Genomic DNA, 21,530 nt, shown 5'->3' on the forward strand with positions numbered 1-21,530 from the left:
CGGTGCTTTGATGATCTTTGGTGAAATCGGACCGGACACAACCCCATGGACGGATGTGACCAAAAACTCAGTAAAGTAAAAGAACAGATACTTGAGCAGATTATTTTTACAAAACAGAAATCATAGTCAAGCAGCAGCCGCCGCCAGATTTCATTTGTGTTTGGTTTGTGACTATCCTAACGCTGTGTTTATGATATTCAGATCCATAAAGTATCACAATTTTGAAGGGAGTCCAAGCAAAGTCACCTACTTTGCCTCTTTTCCTCATTTCCTCCACTCCCACCCAGTGTATCTTCCCTCTGTGGGTTTCTCTTTTAATTACCGTCCCTGCTTTTGGTTGCCGTCAAACAGAAACAATTAAACGAGGAGTGCTTTTAAAGCCATTCCATGCGACTAATGAAAGGATGGCGAAGGAAAGTTCAGCGGGGAGGAATTAATTGGGTTTGGGAGACGTTCCGGAGGAGTGGATGCTTGGTTGGAGGTGACTTTCTGCGTCTTGCATTAACAATGTCAGCGATGGGAGTGCGGCTAGAAGCCATTTGCGTCCCTTAAGGTGAATTGTATGTACATTAATACAGCCCATAGGTGATGATTAGGTAACTGTATCAGTTCCCAGGACCAAAAAAGGTGAAAGGTATTTGTATACATTTACAAGTAACGGTGCAAAACAGGCAAAAAAATACAAAAAAAATAATGTGTAGAGTGACTGTAGTTCTTGATCTTTGGGGTATTTTGGACAAATGTGTGCCTTCAAAGCAAAAACAAAAAAACAGCAAAGCAAGCCACTTAGCTCTTTCATAATTTGCTTTCCCAGACTCTTTGCATAAACATATTGGAAGACATGTTCCAGCAAAGCCAAACATCAATCATCTTTCATTTCACTTTGAAAAAAGAAGAAAAAAAACAAAAAACATCTGCCCTGGAAATTAACAGTTTTTCTTAGCCACGGTGAAAACATAAGCTCCTTAGGGGGGAGGAGCAAGACCGCCGAGAGTCAAAGGATCCTGCGCCGGTTCGTCAGTCGCCATGGTTACGCGCGTACGCCAAGAAGCGGCGTCAATGAGCCGCTGGCAGCAGAGGAAGAGCAAACAGAATGTTGCGGGAAATAGGGAGTGAAAAGGGAGCGCCGGTGAATGGGAAAAGGCCAGGATGTAAACAGAAGTTGGAGATCGCAGGCGGGAGGGAGCTTGAAAATGACATGTAAAGTATAAAAGTGCAGGTTTTTTTCGTGTGCGCGCCTCCTGACATCGCAGGACTGAAATAACATCTTAACGCTTCATTACACAAGCCGTGGCAGCTCGTTTATTCACAATTTAACACCGACCCGTGGAGATGACGCTAATGGAAAGTCGATAATGACAGCACCCTGTACCAAAACTCACTTGGAGACATGGAGACAAAATTGTTGCTACCCCTCGGTTAATGAAAGAAAACCCCCACAATGGTCACTGGCATAAATTCTCTCTCTCTCTCTCTCTCTCTCTCTCTCTCTCTCGCTCTCTCGCTCTCACTCTTTCTCACTCTCTCACACACTCTCTTTCTCTCTCTCTCACACACTCTCTTTCTCTCTCTCTCTCGCTCTCGCTCTCTCGCTCTCACTCTTTCTCACTCTCTCACACACTCTCTTTCTCTCTCTCTCTCTCTCTCTCTCACTCTCTCTCTCTTTCTCACTCTCTCACACACACACTCTCTTTCTCTCTCTCTCTCACTCTCACACTCTTTCTCTCTCTCTCACTCTCTCTCTTTCTCACTCTCACACACTCTCTTTCTCTCTCTCTCTCTCTCACTCTCACACTCTCTTTCTCTCTCTCTCACACACTCTCTTTCTCTCTCTCTCAAACACTCTTTCTCTCTCTCTCTCTCACTCTGTATTATAGTTAATAATAGTCTTACTATAATAATATTAATAATTAATATTATTATTATTATATCATATTATGTATTTAGTACTTTATTTATTTGCTTTTTAATATTATTAATATCATTATAATAAGTATATATATCACCCAAAAATGACATGATGTAAAGTAAGCCTTTTTTTTTTTTTTTAATTACATGACTTTTATGGCATTAGGACTTTCATGGCATGACGTATAAGTAAGACTTTTTGATGAATGGAATTATTTTTTTTAAATGTCATGATGCATAGCAATACGTATTTTTTTTCCAATGGTGAAAAATGTTTCACTGAATAACTCGAGCCCAATTTTTTTCATCCAATCAAAATGCAATTGCTGAATTGATGAATATACTAAACAGCTGCGCGCACACAGTGTGGAAAGTGTAAGGCGCCCTCGAGGCCCCAACGCATCTCGCTAATTGCACATTTCATATTCAAGCAATGCTAAATGCAGCAGCACGCTCCAGCTAAAGAGAAGCGTTCTGTAAGACACAGTTCATAAAAGATCAAGAAAGCCACTTGAATATTTCATGTTCATCTTCTTCACTCCAGTCGGCGAAAAGTGACTCAGCACAAGCAGCTCGCGTTTGTTTCAACGCAGACTGCAAACTGCAAAGTGTATTTATGAGAGAAAGATGAATATTTTTATGATTCCAAGAGAATTTGAAGAGTGCAGCTCCCTTGCAAGTCGATACATTGATCCCCGATTTGGCGGAGTGCTCGGATGCACTGGCAGGGGATCAATCCAGTCGCCAATTTAGATTCAAAAAGTAGCTTCTTGTTAGAAAACAATTCAAGAGAGAAGTTTATTTCTATGTTAGCCGCCCCCCGGTGGCACCGCAAATGCACTCTATCAAAAAAAAAAAAAAAATAGCAGACAAAGACGCAGCAAGAGGACCCCCGGGGCGTCAATACTTCTCGAAACCTGAACCACAACAGCGCTTCAGGCTGCTCTAATTAGCAATCAATGTGCTTGCTCAGAAAAGCTTCTTTTTCTGCTTTTGCTTTTGTATGATCGTATTTGCGACAAATGAGGATGTTATTCAAGTGTCTGAGGCCCAAAAAATAATTAATGTCACACTGTTTTGACACAAAGTGCTGCTCTTAGATGGAGTCACGCCGTTTAGCACCCAAGTAGGCGGATTGGATTCGCTCCGCTCGACGTGCGGCGTTTCATCTGATGAAAATGCCAAATTGAGCACGCGGGTTATCGAAAAGGCGCCAGGGTGGGTTTGTCTCCATTTTGAGCAAGATAAAAATGAGTCATTCCTCGAAGATCAGCATAACTGCACAAACTAGCACAACCTGACTTTCCTTTTTCAGGGCTATTATAAATTGTCAAGGAGGCGGATTACCAATATTTTGAGCCGGCATTCTCCTGTCACATGTGTGACAATTCTGTTGATCTTTCGGAGCTTCAAGCTTAGGCAATAATTGAGACCTTATAAATCAGAGGTGTTGTTTATTGTGTCGTAGGTTTGCTCTGTCAGGATATTAAAGTAGCTTAGCTTCTCGGAGATAGTGAGGCAAATGTGCTGCGTAATGTGTGTGAATCAAAAACATACGTGACATAAAAATTGTCTGCGAACATCGTATGAATCCTGACAAAAACTCAACATTGGCTACGTTCGCAAGCGTTCATCGTTCAGTGAGATACCAGCTTTGTCGGCCTTCAGATTTGTAAAAATGGCCGATATTTGCCATTTTGACAAACATCGGCACTGATAATCGGCTCGGTCAATAATCGGTCTATCCCTATACAATACCAAACTATAATAATAATTATACTCTATATTTGTCAGACACTTGTCTATTTGGGGTGTAATTCCATTCTTGACCACTAGATAGTGGCACACTATTTACTTTGAGATAGTGTAAATTTGAAAGAAAAGCAGGAAGTTATCAGCACAGCCTAGTTTTTTTTAATTTTTTATTATTGCATGTAATCCTGCTTTTTAGGCCTACAGAAAGTGACGACTAAGTTAATTTTATAAAGTACATCTTTGAGCATGATTCGTGAAGTACAGAAAAATAAAGTTTGTTAGTTTGGAGAAAAAAAAAAACAGGATTTGTTTACTGGAAAAAGCGGGATTACAATATTTTTGTTTTGCTCGCATTGTATAAGGTATAATAGACTACTACAACTATAGCACAACCAGTTTGATACAAAAAACAATAATTATGTGTCTCAAAGAGGAACTGCACCGTTTCTGTCAAAAGTGGCTCTTTTGCATTCCCCGGCGTACCATTTGGTGTTTCATTTGATGCGGATATGAAATTAAACGCAGGGGCTGTCAAAAAGGCGCAACGGCGGGTTTAATTGTCTCCATTTCTAACAAGACACTTTCAGGGATCCCGCTGTAAATTGGGAGATAAACCGTTACGATCCGACGGAAAAACCTGTCTGCAAATGCGGATGCAAAAGCCTTGATTTGAGCCCTCATTGCGGATGTCGGCGGGCTTAACGGAGCCGCGCATCTGGAGTGGAGCGCCAGGGGTCCCGGGTGCACGGCTTAGGAGCATCGTGCTGCCTGCGCCTCAAAGCCAGAAGAGTGTATGATGCTAATGGCGGTGAGTTTAGCCCCGCGGGCCGCCACCTGTATAATCTCCTCTAATACCCTCGCCACCCACAGGCTGTTTACTGAGGCCATTTTTGCATTTATTCCTCCGCATATCACCACAAAATTGAGGAAATGACTCACACTACAAATGGTGTGGGGAAGTTCCAACTGCATAGGCCGGGATGTCCTTTGACCTGAATTTACATTTACAGGGCAAGTTCAACCTTTTAGTGTCACTCCCTCATCCACTCACAGTTAAAAAAACATATTCAATTCATTACAGTGCAAAGGATGATGACTGACCGTCCTAAATAGCATTTATCAACAAATCCAGTCAGATTTCAAAGTACAGTATGACTGAGTTTGTGTTCCTAAAAATATATGCACTCTCAAACGTTAATTATTGGGCGAAGCTAACTTGTATATTTTGTTTTAAATAAAACCACAATTATAAGAAAACATGACAAAATGTGTACTATACTATTGTACAGGGTGTCCATAAAGTCTGGATACATAGTAAAAAATAAAAATAAAAAACATACTTTACATAAAACAAAACAATTTTATTCAATTGTGATGTTGATAAATAATATTTGCAACATGATTTCAATCATTTTCTATGCATAATTTGATGCGCTTCGCAAAATTCAGGTGAAATCGTTGGAATAGGTCGGCATTGCCGTTGATTTCATCACATTGACTGGTAATGTGCTTTTAAATCTGTCATCTTCACTGAGTTCACCTGAAGTCGTAATATGAGGAGAAATCTGTAATATACCAGAATAAAGTCAGAAACTCTACATCAATAAAGTCTTAGTTGGAAAATGAAGGGAATAAAATCATTTTATTGATTTATTTTATAAGAAGGCTGGAATCTAATACTTGGAATAAATGTCATTTTATTTTACTCTTATTTATTTATTCTTTTTGGAAAAAATATAAATGGTACAATATTATTTATTTATTTTTAGAAGAAAGGCCAGAATAATATATTACGAGAATAAAGTAACCCTTTTTTTTTAAAATAATATAACCATATTTATACAGAGAAATAATGTTAGAATTCCGATGTCATCATCAGATGCTCCCAAAAATTGTTTCCCAGCACTCATGAATGTACCCCGTGCTCAGAATCCTCTCAACGCTGTTGTTTATCTGCCGATGGACGTATTCCCCTTTGCTGCTGTTTAACGCTCAACGCAGCAGCAAAGTGGAAAATGACTGAAGTTTGCGTGACAATCCCCGCACCAGCGCATGATCCTCGACAGCTCACGTCCAAAACGTATGGCTGGCGCCTTCTGGCAGTTACCCAGGCAACGCATCTCCTCCCAGCAGAGTTGGAAATGATTTCTATGTAGGAAGAGGCAAGTGGCGCCTGCCAGCGACTCATGGTCATCCTCCTGGAAAAAAAGGCTGCCACTGAGCCGAGGAGACCAAAGTGCCTTTTATTGTCCACTATATACAATACCCGCATGGCGGCTAACATCACCCCGAAGAGTAGCAACAACAAAAAGCTAGCCAGCATTGGCTCGGGTTTTAATGCATGCTATCAAAACAAATAGTTAAACACATTGCATATTTAACCCTGGAGAACCCAAGAACCCTTTTCTTCTTTGGAAAATTATGAATTATACATTAAATGACTGCTATAAGTTCACTGAATACCAAAATATATGTTTTTTTCAATTTTAACCCTTGTTTTCTGAACTAGCTCAGAGTTGCTAATTTATCAAAATATATATGTAAAACATACTCCTAGGCATTCTGCAACATGATATGAAATAGATTGACAAAAAAAAAAACAATTTTACCATCTGATGGTTTTGTTTGGATTGATTTCCAGCTCAATAAAACAGCATGTTGCCAGCCATCTTGTCACCACCACTCTGGCTCATGTAAGTGCAATATTCATCTGCTAGATTGCCCCATGCAGGGGTCAGAAGTGGCACTCTGGACTTTTCAAGTTAAATTTGTAAAAAAAAAAGAAAAAGAAAAAAAAAGGTCTTTATTTGAGTAGCAGAATTTATAGGGGCCAAATTTGACCCTGTGGCTTCTCCAGGGTTAAATACAAGAAATGCATCGTCAGAAATGAAGTTCGCCTGCGTTTCAGTTTCATTCAGAAATTTCACCCAAAAGCCAAATATTCCTAAATTATTGTTCGTGTAGAATCCAAATTTGTGAAATCATTCTGACATAAAGTAAATTGTACCCAAACGTGTTGTTTTGTTCTGTGGCCGCGTTTTGAAAATAGAAAGCGAGTCTGACATAATTTAAGGTCTGAGCTGGTCCCTGGTGAACGGATGCTAATTGCAGGTGTAGACTGCAAGTAGCAAACACAAACAGCAGATGTTCTCACGCTGGGAGATTATTTCTAACGCCGTTGTTGACAAGGGGGCGACGTCGCATCTGCATGCGCAACGTTGTTCACTTCCAAACTTCTAACGCTTCACTTTTTGTAACCGATCAGCTTCGATTTCACAAACGGATATGGAAGCAAACGTTTTCCCTGTAACCAGTGTCGGCCCTAAGAGATCATCAATCCGTATACTTTGAACACCACTGGGACAATTACTGATAGGGAAATGTCATTATAATGTCATTAAATGCTAATTAAAAATGCCACCGTCGTAATCCCAGTGGGGCCGCAGACTCCTCGCTTGCTATTTGGTCCACGTTGCTCGAAAGACTCGCAACATGTCCGCATGATCACTTTAAAAGGGTTTCATGTTCAGCAAAAAAAAGTCTTGTACACAAAATATTATAATCTTTGCCTTGTGAAATTAGGACATAATTGCCACCCCAATCTTGTAAAATGACCACTTTATTTTGATTATTTGATTTGATTATTTGTTTCTAAAATGACAACTAAATTCTTCAAACACTGTGACTTTATTCTCGTAAAAGTACAATTTTATTCGTGTAAAAACACAAACAAAAAAATCAAGGTAATTGTTACTATCTTTTTTTTTTTCTTAACTTAATTCTGAAAAAATTCCCCCAAAATTTGGATGTTATTCTCATTATATTATGATTTTAGTCTCGTAAAATTAATGTATGAAAGTCAATCACATAATATCCTGACTACTTAACAAAATTCTTAACTCACCTAATATTTTGATGTTATTCTCACATATTACGATATGAATAAATTATATTTCCCCCAACGTAACATTGTAAAATGATGCCTGACATTTTTACGTTATTTTACGTTATGTGTTTTTTCTAAATTTAGGTGGTAGGTTTTAAATGTAGCATTACAGCTTTAAAAAGTATAACAACTGTATTCTTTTTTTTTTTGTGCTAATATTATGATGCTATTCTCAAAAGCGAACAATATTACGACCATTTGCTCTTAAAATTACATCACATGTCCCTCTTCTCATATTTTGATGTTATTCTTGGAATATTACGATTTTATTTCAGTCAAAATGACCTGCTGTTTTTATGTCACTTTCAAGCAATTATTATTCTCATCTTTTCTAGTAAAAAGTGACAAAATTCTCCCAATTTTGAACTTTGAGCTCATTTCCTGACAATGAATGAAAGGCTTTCGAATAGCGCCGCTCCATCGGAACGTCCCCGGGCGTTATTAGATGAAATGCTGAGATTGTATCAAAGCAATTATTCGAGCACCGGGAGAATTGTTGAGGGAGTTAAATGAAATTTGGACTATTTTGCATTGAAATGAGATCCTGCGGAGCATCTTCAATCATTCAAACAAAACAGATTACGCGTGTACGATACAGCGTTCAGAATCAAGAAAAACTCCAAAGAATTTATCTCTGCTGCTTCTTCGACCTCTTCCTGCGAGGAGAAATTGAGAGAGAAGCAAATCGCATCCCTTCCCTCCATTCCCCTGATTAATTAGTTCCGAGTTATCCGTGAAAGTAATACGCCGATAAGGTCCCAAACATGCACTGAAGCCAATTAACTGACGTCGGCCTTGCCTGTGAACTCACCAGCAGCGCAAAAGTGTGTTAAAGTTGCTTCTGATTACACAATTGCTTGTTTTGGCCGGACGGACTCGATCGGAGATGTCAGCGCGGATGATGAAGATTCGATAGCCGAACCTTAGTTGCACCTCAAGGATCAGACATTGCTGGATAGAAAAGCGTGTTTATCAAATGATCAGCAAATTGCATGTGTCTAGTTCTGCCCTTTGCCATGGTGGGGAGCCCGACAGAAGAAAGGGGGTGGCGAAAAGTGAGCATCCAGAAGAAGAGCTTTAATGCAGACTCTTTCGAATTTAGTGAGCTCTCCACTTTGTAGCGTTTAGAAACAGGAGTGAGGAGAAGTGAATTCAGCTTTTATACAGAAATGTGAGCATTTTACAACACAGTATAGATGAAACATACAGAATTTTTTTTTAAGTGTTAAGTCAAAATATTAGTTTATCCTTTTAACACAATGTTCAAAAACAAAATCACTGTTACGTAATGAAACGTGACACGAGAATTTCATTCGAAAAAAACAAACAAAACAAAATACTTGGTTCATTAAGTAGCAATTTAACATGAACGATATCATAATCTTAATCTAATAAACATACCGCCCAGAGGATTTTCAAGTGATCTAAAATAACAATAATTAAATATATATATAAATCAATAAATTTATTTTTGAAGACACATTTTTTAAAGAAATATCATTTTAATTTATTTAGGTCTGTAACATACACAAATAGCCTACTTAAAAACACAAAAAGTGCATAAACAAATATTTTAATTAAAAAAAAAAAATGCAAAGAAATTATGGTTTCCGGCGACGGATGAGGGCTTGACACTAAGGTTAGGATAAACTTTGTTTTATAGAGTGAGAAACAACGTTTTTTTCAACCAACTATTTTTTTTCAAATTATAGAATATAAAAAAATAAAATAAAATAATAATAATAAATAAAATGTAAAAAAAAATAAAAAAAAAAAATAAAAATGAAATGATTAAATATACAACTCACATTTATGTTTCTCTTTAGCAAGCCGGTCCCCATTTTAGGGTAAAGGCAAACAGTGACACCTGTAGTGTGGTACTTATGTCTGGTCATCTCCGTAACGATGTTTGGTCACCGTGGTAACAGAAAATCCCACTTCCTAAAAATAGGATGTTGAAAAAGTACGAAGGAATTAAACACTCTCTGGATTTTCTGTCTTGATTTGAATCCAGGAAGTCTTTGGCAACTCTGTCTTTCCTCTTTCCAAAGAATCTCTCCAAATATTCTTTGATTGTTTTTTTTGCTAGCTTGTGGGCTAACATTTTGCAGTTTTGTCCTCTGGTGTTGAATAGCCCACGGACCGGCGGCTGGGGACTTCTGTTATATCGGCTCCATCTTGTGTGTGTATAGTGTGTTAAGTGCTGTGTGATCTCACTGCTGCAGAAGGCTCGATACATTGATTGGGCTGCCGCCACATGCTTGGCGGCCACTTTCTGACCCCGAGGGCGAGAGTTTTTCCTCGGCAGCTCAAACCGCTCCAAGCCTCGGCACTCTCACTCGCGGAATAATTCAGGATGGATTCACGACAGAGCGCTCGACTCAACTCGTGCCCATCTCCAACTGTGCTTTTTCATCCATTTTAGCTAGAAAGCAACACGAGCAAACCCTTGCTTAGTCTCTCTGGTTCATTCTTGCTAAATCAAAATAGTCGAGCACCCGACAATCGATCGCTTTTGCATGTTTCCACCAGAGCCACATGTAGTGAATTGCTTTTAGGCTGTTAAGAATAAAGTGTAAAATCTATTACTTCAAAAAAAAAAAAAAAAAAGCCGAATAGGACAAACTCGTAAACTAAATCATAAGAAAACCTGAGCATACAAAAACTGAGTGTCTGATGTATATACAAAGTATTTAGTTCAGCATTGCTATTGTGCAAAAATCAAAGCTCAAACCTCATAAAACTGTGATCTACCCACAGTACATTAATGTTAGCGTCAAGCGCATAAAGACGCCGAGCACCTCGGCCAGGATAAAAGCAGCAACATTCTCCATCCACGTTGGCATGAAAAAGAAAAAGCCTTGGTGGGGAATAGAAGTAGATGTGTTTCGAGTTGCTTCTGTGATGTTAGCTAGCGCCGGCGCTATTCACGGGGAACGTTTTTTCTATGCAATGTCATTGACGGAGATGTTGTCTGTAGTTGGGGCGCTGTGGGATTGGGAGCAACATTAGCATAAATACGAAAACGGAAACGTGGAAATTGCAGCATCCTAAACACAACATTTTTGTAATTTCTTTCTCGAGAGACAACTTGCATTTTTTTTTTCCGTTGAATTTTATGCCATCATATGTATTTATGTACGAAAAGAATCAACATAAATGCCAGCTTTGAAGTCATTTGGCTTCTAATGGGCTCAGAGTCAGCAGAATGACTCACTTTCTCTGTTATTGTATTTTCTCTAGTCCAAGAGAATATCGACGTGATCAGACTTTTCGCCTGGCAACATCCCCTCAGCAAACAATGCCTCAAGCAGGAGTTGAAGATTGAAAAGAAAGAAAATGGTGTTGCCGCTGCCCTCTTTCCTCGCCTCCAGCCTGAGGTAACCCTGGTATGATTTTTTTTAAGACTATCGGAATAGCGAAAGCTAGCTAAGCTGACCTCGTTTCTTATCTACTACTAACCGGCCAAGCAGGCACTTTGGGTGTGCTAACTAGCGTGAAACCCCGCTCTGTTGTATATTGGTATATTGTGACATATCATGGTGCTATGCTAGGCTATGCTATACCGTGATAAGGACTGTTATCGTATGGCATAACGCTGTCTATTTGATATGGTCCAGTGCTATGCTAGGCTAAGGTGCTAATTATGCTTTGGTCAGAGCATTAAAGCCTGTGTTGATATATTTACTTTTTATTGTTGTTTGTTTTTTTGTTTTTTTTTATACACTCAAATCTATGACAGATCCAAACTTTGATAAATGACAAATTTTACATGCAAAGTTTATTTCTGGAACGCCAAACGCGCCTATGTCTCCTGATACTTCCCCTAACCCCCCTTCTGCGATATCGTTTGAAAAACAGCAATGCCTTGAGGCATACGCGGCACAAACAGATCCAACATTCCTCGTGTAAACAAAGACAATGCTAGATTAGAATACGGTAGTGTGAGACAAGAAAACAAACTAAATGAGCAGAAACTTTAGCGTTTGATGGCAAACCTCCAGGAAAACGGCGAGGAAAGAAAAAAGTCATATCATGTGTGTTTAGGGATTTATTTATAAACGTGTTATTGTATTTCAAATGTATTTTGATTTGTCAACCTTGTAGAGGCCAGAAACTGATAGTTCCCTGCATTAAGTTAAAAAACAAAAACATTAAATGTGAAAACTGAAATTGGGAAAAACAACAACGAAAAACAGCTGTCATAACGTGTTTGTTTCAACCAGTTTATTATGTATTGGATGATAGATGGTATAGGTGCTCCTAATGTGTCCAGGCTTTGGAGGACAAGTCGCTTTGTTTCCATTAAGTGCAAATAAAATGGAACTTTCCCCCGGTGGGCCGCAACTTCACTCCAGTTTGATTTATGAGCTCTGGAGACAAAGTGCAGGGGCCGTGCAACAGATGAGCGCCCCAATCCCGCCGGTTGGCCAGCACGTCCGATTGGAAACAAGCCTTATCCGTCTGGAGGGTATCGAACGCATTACTAGTCATTATCGGCCGAGAGTGTGCGCTCGCTGATTCCACGCTGGACAAAAGCCTCGGCCAATGAAAAGCGACGCTGCAGGTGCAGAATCCCGACACGAACATACATATGCGGCCGTCTTCCCGGGGCGTCATGTCGCTCCTCCTTTAGCCTTTATAGCCTTATAATCAACTGTAAATGTGAGCAGGAACCACAAACGTGCACATTTAACCCTGGAGAACCCACGGGGTCAAATTTGGCCCCTATAAATTCTGCTACTCAAATAACAAAGACCTTTTTTTTTTTTTTTTTACAAATTTAACTTCAAAAGTCCAGAGTGCCACTTCTGACCCCTGCATGGGGCCATCTAGTGGATGAATATTGCACTTACATGAGCCAGAGTGGTGGTGACAAGATGGCTAAAATGCAACAAATAAAACTAAAAAAATATATTGTTCAATGTAGCTGTGTATTTGATTGATTCTTTTCTTAAATTCTAAATAGTTTACAGACAGTTTTTGTTATTCAGATTTTTCGAAATGATACCCCTAAATCCCAAAAGGGTCAAATTTCGCCCTAATCCTAAATTAGGGAATAAAGAGTTAAAATTGAAAAAACATATTTTTTGGTGTTCAGTGAATTTATAGCAGTCATTTAATGTATAATTCATAATTTTCCAAAGAAGAAAAGGGTTCTTGGGTTCTCCAGGGTTAATACATACGGGCGACATACGTGTATTACACCCATGAAATCCATGAAGGCACGCGTGAAGACATTTTTCCTCTCAGTTTCACTTGTTCTAAGAAAACAACAATGCAACAGTCCAAATCCCCAGACAGGACCTTTTAAAGAAGGCAGAGGAGCAAATGCAATCAGACGCAGCAGTTTAGAACTCCCCTTGGCTTTTTTGTGAAACATTACACACTTGATTGCAAGTGACAGTGCTATGATGAAGTCCTCTGGGATGCGCTGTGTACAGTGCACTTTTTTTTTTTCTCTCCATGATCAATACACTAACCGGCTTTAACTCAATGCTCCGCCTTTATGACCACAAAGCATAAAAATGGCTTTGTTGACAACTCAATCATTTTTTGCAACAAACGCGCACACTTTTGTCGCCATTTTTACGTAGACATAATCCCTTCCTATAATCCCCAAAGAAATAGCTGTAGTGTGAGTTACCCCTCCCCCATTGGACACATCACCACAAAGGAAAACCCAGTGCCAATTGTGTTCTGTCGCCAGCCGGTGGCGGCAGCCTGGAAGCTGGGATGGCTTGCGGTTACAAAATTGTGGTTTGTTTCGCATACAGACATTCTCAAGACAACAGGAAGTTGCATTAACATTAACATTAATAAATTAGCATAATGGCATAATGCGCTACGTTAGCCGGCTAAGTTGCAACTCAAAACATTTGGTCACACTTTAGCATCGGTTTATAGAAACAGACAACATAAACGCAAACACTTAGTTGGTTTAGTGAAAAAAAGCAACACTTCGAAGTTCTACGTGAAAACTACTGACGCGAGTTAGCATAGCCGAGGAGGGCGCTACATAGACGCAGCGGAAATGACGGATAATAGTACAAGAGTAGCAACTACATATCTGTACTACTTTTAATGGTTAGGAAGCTCCTCTCCACACTTCAACACAGTTCCTTGGCACCAAGATTCGACAAGATGATGACAAAGAAGTACTTTTCTATTAGGCAACGCTTTGGCACCATCTTAGGTTGTTTTTGAAAAGCAGAAAATTGTGGCAGAAAGGTAAAAAAAAATAAAAAATCATCAATAGATTAATTTGCAGCACCCCTAGTGAGGATAAGATAGATGGAGAATGACATGTGTCACTAATACTCACTTATACTAAAATCCCCCTTATGACAGGCTGTCCTGGCAGACGAAGGCAGTCATTTATTAACTCCTGCTGAGTTGCAGCCCAGCGTGTAGCTCAGCACTTGCGTTGATTTGTTGAAAACTGTCATTAATGTATTTTTACCAAGCCGGTGTTGCATATTTTGCTGCCCTAACAAAACAAAAATCACTTTTTGTGGTCTTAGTTCAATTTACCTGGTTTCAAAATATTGCAGCCTTTTCCAGTTTATGCAATCTTGTCCACGGCACACTACTGATATCTAGTGGACAAAAAGGGACATTACATGTGTGTGGTCACATCATTAAATGGAAGAACCTGCACTGATTAAAAATGATTAACTGCTCAGAATGACAAAGTCATGTGTTTAAACCACTTTCTCTAATCACAATTTTAATTAAGGGCCCTATCAAGGTTTCCCTCATTCTTTTGTTCACAAAGAACAAAACTGCAGCTCTGGTGTAAACACATACAGACATATGCTAAATTGTCACAAGACCTTCCAACCCTCATTAATTCCACACCATCAACCCTACTGCTCACAACACACTTAAAAATCTGCTTGCCAAGTTTGCTTTTCTCCAATAAAAGTAAAAAGTTGGGAGACAGAATGCATTAGCATTCTGTGCTTGTTTAAGAGAAATAACTTAGCATTGAAAAGATATTCATTTGGGAGGATTAATGGCAATTTGTCTTGACTTTTAAAACCTAAAAAAAAACAAAGCATGGACTTGATTAAAACAATCTCATTTCGTGCTCATTTTTCACTTGAAGTTCACCTATAAAATACACTGCAGTATTGTCAAAATGTTTTCCATATTTTCAGTATTCACGTTTTTGTGCTGTACCCCCACTAGTCTAAACTTAGCATTCTGATTAATATTGTGTGTGTGGAATATGAGTTAAGCAGCAAAATCCACTCAGTTTTATGGATAAAAATGGGTACATTTTGCTGCTTGATTCATATTTGATAAACACAATATTAATCAGAATATTGTCTTTAGACTAATGGGATTGCCTACAAGATATTTTTGCAAAGAACATTTTTGGGTTGACTTCCCTTTTGTAATAGCTTTTATTGCAGCACAGTTGTAAGAAAATGTCTTTTGAAAAGCTGCTCAATTTTAGTCTCTGCTATATTCTGCAGCCAAACTTAATAAATAAATAAATAAATAATATAAATATAAATAAATAAATAAAAGTCCAATACCAGCCTTTTTGCAATAATGCTCTATTTTAATTAGGGCTGTCAAATTTAAAGTGTTAACTAATTAATTGATCGCATTAATCATGTATTAATGCAGATTAATCGCACTATTAATTTTAGCCGCAGATGATCCTTTAGCTGACAGTGGATGGTTACGTTATTTAATAAATGTTTGCATATGACATTCAGAATATTTGTTTGTGTCAAACTATTAGGATCTTTTTCTTTTTTAAATTATGCAAGTAATTGACTGATTAAAAAAAAGACAAGGATGAGTGTGTGCAGTGGATAAAATTTTTGGGGTGACGTCCTCATAACTGTAAATGTCGAAAAATTTAACAACAGGTGCTTTTTAAATTTGGCGGACAAAAATTAAGCGATTAATCAAAATTCTAATATGTGATTTAAAAAAAAAATTTGTTTGACAGGTCTGTTTTTATTATTAATTTAACAGTACGTGTAATATATTGGTGGCATCTTACATTTTGACGCTGAAATAAATGTGACCAGATAGAGGATGCGAATTTTAACTTGCACCTCTCAAGCGCTTCACTTTTACATGCGAGTGGCGGTATCACTTGATCAAAGTGTCTGAGGCAACCCCCCACCCATTCTCTACACTTCTTGAACCCCCTTCACCAAAACACAACCTCTCCAGTCTTATCTCCACCACCTTGATCCCCCCCTTGCATACAATTAAGACCCCCCCCCTCCCCCTCGTCCCCACCCTTGACCATTACCTTCATTAGCATGAGCACAATAAGCTGCACAGAAGAGGAAAAACACACAAAACCGCTGACCCGCTATTGTTAAATGATTGTTTACACATCCTATGCAGGCCATCGATACCGCCAGGTCCAGTTTTGCAAATTTTTAAAGTTGGTGCACTAAGGCCTAGCAGTTTTTCTCGCCTACTGAAATAAATACAACTCTAGTCTGCGGCACTTTTTATTTTCACACTAGGTGAGCACAAATGTAACACTGGACTTAGAAAAAAAAAAGTAGCTTATGAAAGGCAACTGAGAATAGGTAGTCTTGAAATGAGCGGTAGACAAAAAAGTTACATTCAAGTGTCTTCAGAATAAAGGTGCATTTGGTCAAAATGATACATTCACAGTGTTTTTTTGGTGCAAGTCACGATAGTGTTGATTACTAAGCAAAAAAAAAAAAAAAAGACATGCAGGTGAACTAAAAAAATTGTAATAAGAACCCTGGCTCGTAGAAACACTCAACGTGATATGCAAAAAGCATACAACAACCAAAGAAAAGTAAAGGGTGCCTGGTACGGATCTTAGCGGGGAGTCCAAGCTTTGAACTGCCTTTTGCCTGCAGGGCCTTCAACACGCCCGCGTCTCAGTCACAGTGTTACACATGTGCAAATTTTCCAAATGCGGCGATGCGCCGGGCTTCAGCCGTGAACCAGCGACACCCCGTGATGCAGAGCCCGCTTCCACATGTAGTAGGTGGAACGCGGGGTGAAGGGAAAGTGGGAGCGGAACTCCTTGAACGTGGGGAAGGACTTCTCCTCGAAGCGCGTCTGCAGGAACAGCTTGGCCTTCGCTTTGAAGTTGGCCAGCGCCACCACGTCCACCGCCAGCCTCTGCGTGTCCGGCAGGGAGCACGCCAGGCCGTCGCTGGGACGCGGGTCGTTTAGGGGAGCCGCGCTGGAGCCGCAGCCGACGTACGAGGGGATCTCTGCGAACGGGAGCGGCGCGTGATTATGTGCCATGTTGATGATCGGCGCGTCTTCAACCTTCGGGGCAGGGGTGTCGACCTCCGTCACCCTCCGCTTTGTGTTTCCGTTCCTCCACAGCCAGAAGAAGCAAAGGGACAAAGTTGGAAACCTGAGCTTGAACTTGCTTAGGGACAATTTGGACTTCTGGACCAGCAGCTTGGCGACATCCCGGAGTTGTTTCTTACTCACGTACGCCACCCGGAAACTTCTGTGCCTGTGCCTGCAGATCTTCGAGCGTGGAGCTGCTTCACCGACATTGTTCAACACCGGCGAGATGCTTTGAGGACTTTGGCTCTTGTCGCCGTCCGAGCTGTCCGAGCTGCTGGCTTTGTAGCCTCCGATGAACAACATGGCCTCCTTCCTCCAGTTGTAGTAGGTGGACCTGGAGATGCCGGGAAAGTTGCGCTTGAAGAGCCTGAAGGGAAACGAGGCGTTGGTGGCGATGCAGTTCTGCAGGCAGCGTTTGGCTTGCTGCATGTGGGCGACGCTCTGCGCCCGCTCCAGATCCGCCATGCTGAGGCCGAACATTCCGGCCACGCTGTCTTGTTGGTCCAACTCTTCCTGTCTGAGCTCCGGTGAGGACCAGGCTTCCTGCTCCGTGCTCTCGCCGGGACTTACCTCGCCCGTGGACGAGGAGGTGGAGAAGGTACCGCCCGATTTGAGGAGCTCCTGCTTCCAGTTGTAGTAAGACGATCTGGAGATTTCCGGGAAGAACTCCTTGAACTGGTGCAGCGGGATGAGCTTCCCTCCCAGGTAGCACGCCTGCAGGAAGTACTTGGCCTCGTAGCGGGCCGTGGACTTCTTACAGTGCTCCTGTGACTGCCTCTTCCAGCGGTAGAAGGTCCTCTTCGTGATGTTGTACTTGTCCTTCAGACTCGGGTATGAGAACTGGGAGTCTTGGTTGAGGAGCTCCTCGCTCTTGGGACTCCTGGAAGCGAAATCGCTGACGTGGACGAAGGCCACGAAGTGATCCGGTCGGAACAAAGTCTCGGATTGCATCTCGCCGGACCACATGATGTGGAGGGTTTGAGGCTCGCACTCTTTGGGCCAAGTCCTGGGCCGGATGATTCGGTTGAAGTAGTATCGGATCTTATGGTTGAACATGGGGTAGATGGAGTAGATGTTCACCTCCAGCACTGACGCCAGCGCGTACACATGCCACATGTTGGCGTACGAGTCGGGGAAGCACGAGGCCTTGACGTCGGCGTCAAAGATGGCTTCCAGGACGCCGGCCGACAGCTTGATCATGGCCTCCGACTCCTCGGCGCAGAGGCTGAAGCGGACCGCCTGGAGCATCATCTTGGAGTCGATCATCCCGGACAGGTAGTACCTCTTCCACAGGACCATTTCTGCAACCGTCCTTACCTGGTGGAGTAAAAACAAAATCAGATTAGATTTTTTTTTTTTCTCATCATCTTGACCACCAAAGTAAGCCCACTATATCCGTCCGTCTTCAATTCCGCTTATCCGGGGTCGGGTCGCGGGGGCAGCAGGGAAGCCCAGACTTCCCACCCCAGCCACTTCACCCAGCTCCTCCGACAGGATCCCAAGGCGTTCCCAGGCCAGCCGAGAGACGTAGTCTCTCCAGCGTGTCCTGGGTCGTCCCCAGGGCCTCTCGCCGGTAGGACATGCCCGGAACACCACCCCAGGGAGGCGTCCGAACCAAATGCCCGAGCCACCTCAACTGGTTCCTCTCCCACTATATCCTTTTCACCAAAAACTAGTCCAGTATACATCAATATGGTGAAAAATTGGCAATGGACTCTCACCTGCAGCTCCAAGCTCAGCCCACTGTTGCCCACCAGCAGCATGCTGGCCGCGTCAAACAGCAGGTTGCCCTTCCCTTTGCATCGCAGCGGCAGGAGGTCCGCAGGGGCGTCCCGCGGGTACAGGCCCTGGGCCACGTCGTCCACGCCGACCCAGTCGGGAAAGTTCTGGCAGGGCGGGCGGGGCAGCGGGAAGGGAGCCAGGAGCCGGTCCACCTCCAGGGCTTTCAGGGTGAGCGCGTCCAGGCCCGAGCTCTCCGTGGCCTCCTGGAGCTCTCTCAGGATGGACAGCACCACCTCGTTCCGCTGGATCATGACTGTCGGACATCACGGAAAGCAGGGAAACCATCAATTGTGTTCAGTGTTCTCGCGCTATATTGCAGATCTTTTCAGCACCTTTATAGGGACAATGACATTATTAAAGAATTAAGTCCGATTGTTATCTAGAGGGACGTCTTTTCATTAGGTTCCCAACAGAGCTAAAAAGATCGTAAAAGAAAGAGGAAGAATTATAAAGGAAATAAATGTGTTTAATCTCGCTGGGAACCATATTTGGCTACTGAAGTCGGTATTCAAAATGAATCCTGCTCACCTCATTATGCAATGGAACTATCTGACTAGTTAAACATAACGCACAGTGACTAAACAGTTTGAATTGATTGAGGTCAAGATTTACAGTAGGTTCCCTACAGCGAGCTAAATCACAGCTAGTTTATCCAACACAATCAAAAACTTGCAAAACGACTTTTTATTGATCGACTTTGTCTGACAACAAACATCATTCTTCAGGATGAACTATGTTTAATTAAGATGAGAACCATATTACCGTTGGTATTCAAAATCGAAACCGCACACGTCATATGAAACAACAGAGCAACTTTTAGTACTTAGTAAAATGCATTCAATAATTTATATTTCATAGAGGTTCTTAGTCAGGTTCCCTAAAAAGAGCTAAATTGCTGATTTTGCAATCAACTTAATTAGAAAAACCTGTAATTCATGCGCGCAGGAATGAATATAGTTCGTTAAGGTTGTTGTAATGTCAAATCCATGTTATCTCTCGATGACTCCATTCAAATGCAACTCGTGCAAACGTGTTCATCGCCACGCAAACTCGCCGTTCATTTTGCAAACTTTTAACGACCTAAAAAAAAAAAAAACGAAATGCGCCATGAAACTTTTCAACAACAATGACAAACATTTCACGCGAGAATTAGAAAGCAACGTGCAAAACCAACCTGCGGTGATGCGTTGATGTCGCCGAGGAACCGAAAAGCAAAAAAACTTGCGAGGACTTGCAAAAAGTTTGCTCCCGCTGCCTCGTCCTACTCCATCGCGTGCGTCAAAGGTGACAATGCGGCGCAGCCACGAAAACCTCCTCAGGAAATTGTCAATCGGTGGAAGGAAAAAAAAAAGGTGCTCCTCCTTCCTCTTTCCTCCTCCTCCTCCTCCTCCTCCTGGCGGTGGTGCAGTCAGGGTCAACTTCAATGTGAAGTGTTAACAAAAGGACAGTCTCAGTGGGAGGCTTTGAGTTTGAGCAACATGTTATTTTGTCAACAGTTCAAGGTTATGTGTCAGCTGTGCTTGGAATTAAAGTGCAATTTGTTCCTCATAGCTATTACAAACTCAAAATGTTTTCCGTGTTTTGGCTCTTGAACGCTGCTTTGTTGTCGAGATTTTGTTAAGCATTAAAAAAAGAAAAGAAAGAAACAAAAAAAATCTTTTTTTTTGACCATTATTATTTTCACCACATTTAAATCTATTAATCCAAACATACTCTGATTAATCCATTATGTCATATTTTCTTTTTATGGTCCTGCATATTATTTGAGGATAAATAAATACTAATAAATGATCAGTTTGTAGCATTGCATTAAGAATGTTTTAATTTATAGTTTGATTTGGTTTCATGGTCGAGCATGTTTTTATTTTATTTTTATGGTGGCCCATCACATTATAATGTTCATATTATATTTAAAAAAGCAACAACATTTTAAGCCAATACCGAGTCCAATATTTTACTAAATAAAATTACCATAAGTGTTGAATTTTACAACAAAGGGTAAAATGTAAAAACAAATTGGAAGATTATTATTATTATTATTAATAATAATATTGGGGGGTATTTTTGGGGACGAGGGATTGTTTTAATCTGTGTAATATATCCGTGTGTAAAAAGAAAGAAAGAAAGACAGACAGACAGAAAGAAATCCACAATAAATCGGCAATTTATTTTGATTTTAAAATAGCTAATACAGCCAAACCACTTTTGGGGCCATAATATATAGATAAATATATAGTATAATTTTACTTTATTTTTAATAGGATTTCATAAAGTCCATGCTGTACTTGTGCTTTGAGATACGACTTTAACTTGTTCCTTGACCATGCTCGTAAGTCAAAACACTCATCGCAAATCATCTTTCAATGGAAACAAATGTAAATGCAATGTGTTAGTAATAAGGCAAATAGCACATTATAGTATTACATTATTTAAAAAATAGCATAACATATTTAAATGGCATGCGGCTTCTTTTGGTGTCCATTGCATTGGCCACCGGGGGGCAGTATAATGTAGTCATGGAAAACAAACAAATAAGAGTTTCACAACTACTGTAAGTGAATGCACTGAAGTAATGTTAGTTGCAGATGATAAAGAATGTATGACTGTGTATGATGGTATAGTGTTCAAATATCTATTGCTTACATAGATGATGTTTGCTAGCCCATCGATTCCATTTTCCATGTGCGTGACCAATAAACTGGTGAAATTGAATGCAAAGATTGGTGATTGTTTTAAACACACCAGGTTTGAGTCTATTTGTTTTATGTTTAGTTTGACTTTTCAAGAATTGTTCTTGTTGGGAAGTGTTAGG

General features: G+C 40.7%; 2 protein-coding genes and 1 long non-coding RNA gene across 5 annotated transcripts in view; 1 reads left to right on the top strand and 2 right to left on the bottom strand.

The window, feature by feature from the left end:
• Positions 1-11,179, top strand: part of LOC144039637 (uncharacterized) — an 83,286-nt gene extending 72,107 nt beyond the window's left edge. Inside the window, exon 3 of the long non-coding RNA XR_013289504.1 lies at positions 10,853-11,179. This is a non-coding gene — a long non-coding RNA (uncharacterized LOC144039637). The remainder of the gene's footprint in view (positions 1-10,852) is intronic.
• LOC144039634 (dynein regulatory complex protein 1-like) overlaps positions 1-21,530 on the bottom strand; it is a 281,634-nt gene that overhangs the window by 143,978 nt on the left and 116,126 nt on the right. The gene's annotated exons all lie outside the window — the stretch shown is intronic.
• Positions 16,089-20,108, bottom strand: vrtn (vertebrae development associated). The gene is made up of 3 exons (XM_077552753.1): positions 19,893-20,108; positions 18,658-18,971; positions 16,089-18,253 (listed from the first exon to the last, which is right to left on the bottom strand). Exons 2-3 carry the CDS (start codon positions 18,967-18,969, stop codon positions 16,562-16,564), a joined length of 2,004 nt encoding a protein of 667 aa, XP_077408879.1. The 5' UTR covers positions 18,970-18,971; positions 19,893-20,108; the 3' UTR covers positions 16,089-16,561.

Source organism: Vanacampus margaritifer, chromosome 19 (assembly GCF_051991255.1).
Source record: "Vanacampus margaritifer isolate UIUO_Vmar chromosome 19, RoL_Vmar_1.0, whole genome shotgun sequence".
NCBI lineage: Eukaryota > Metazoa > Chordata > Actinopteri > Syngnathiformes > Syngnathidae > Vanacampus > Vanacampus margaritifer.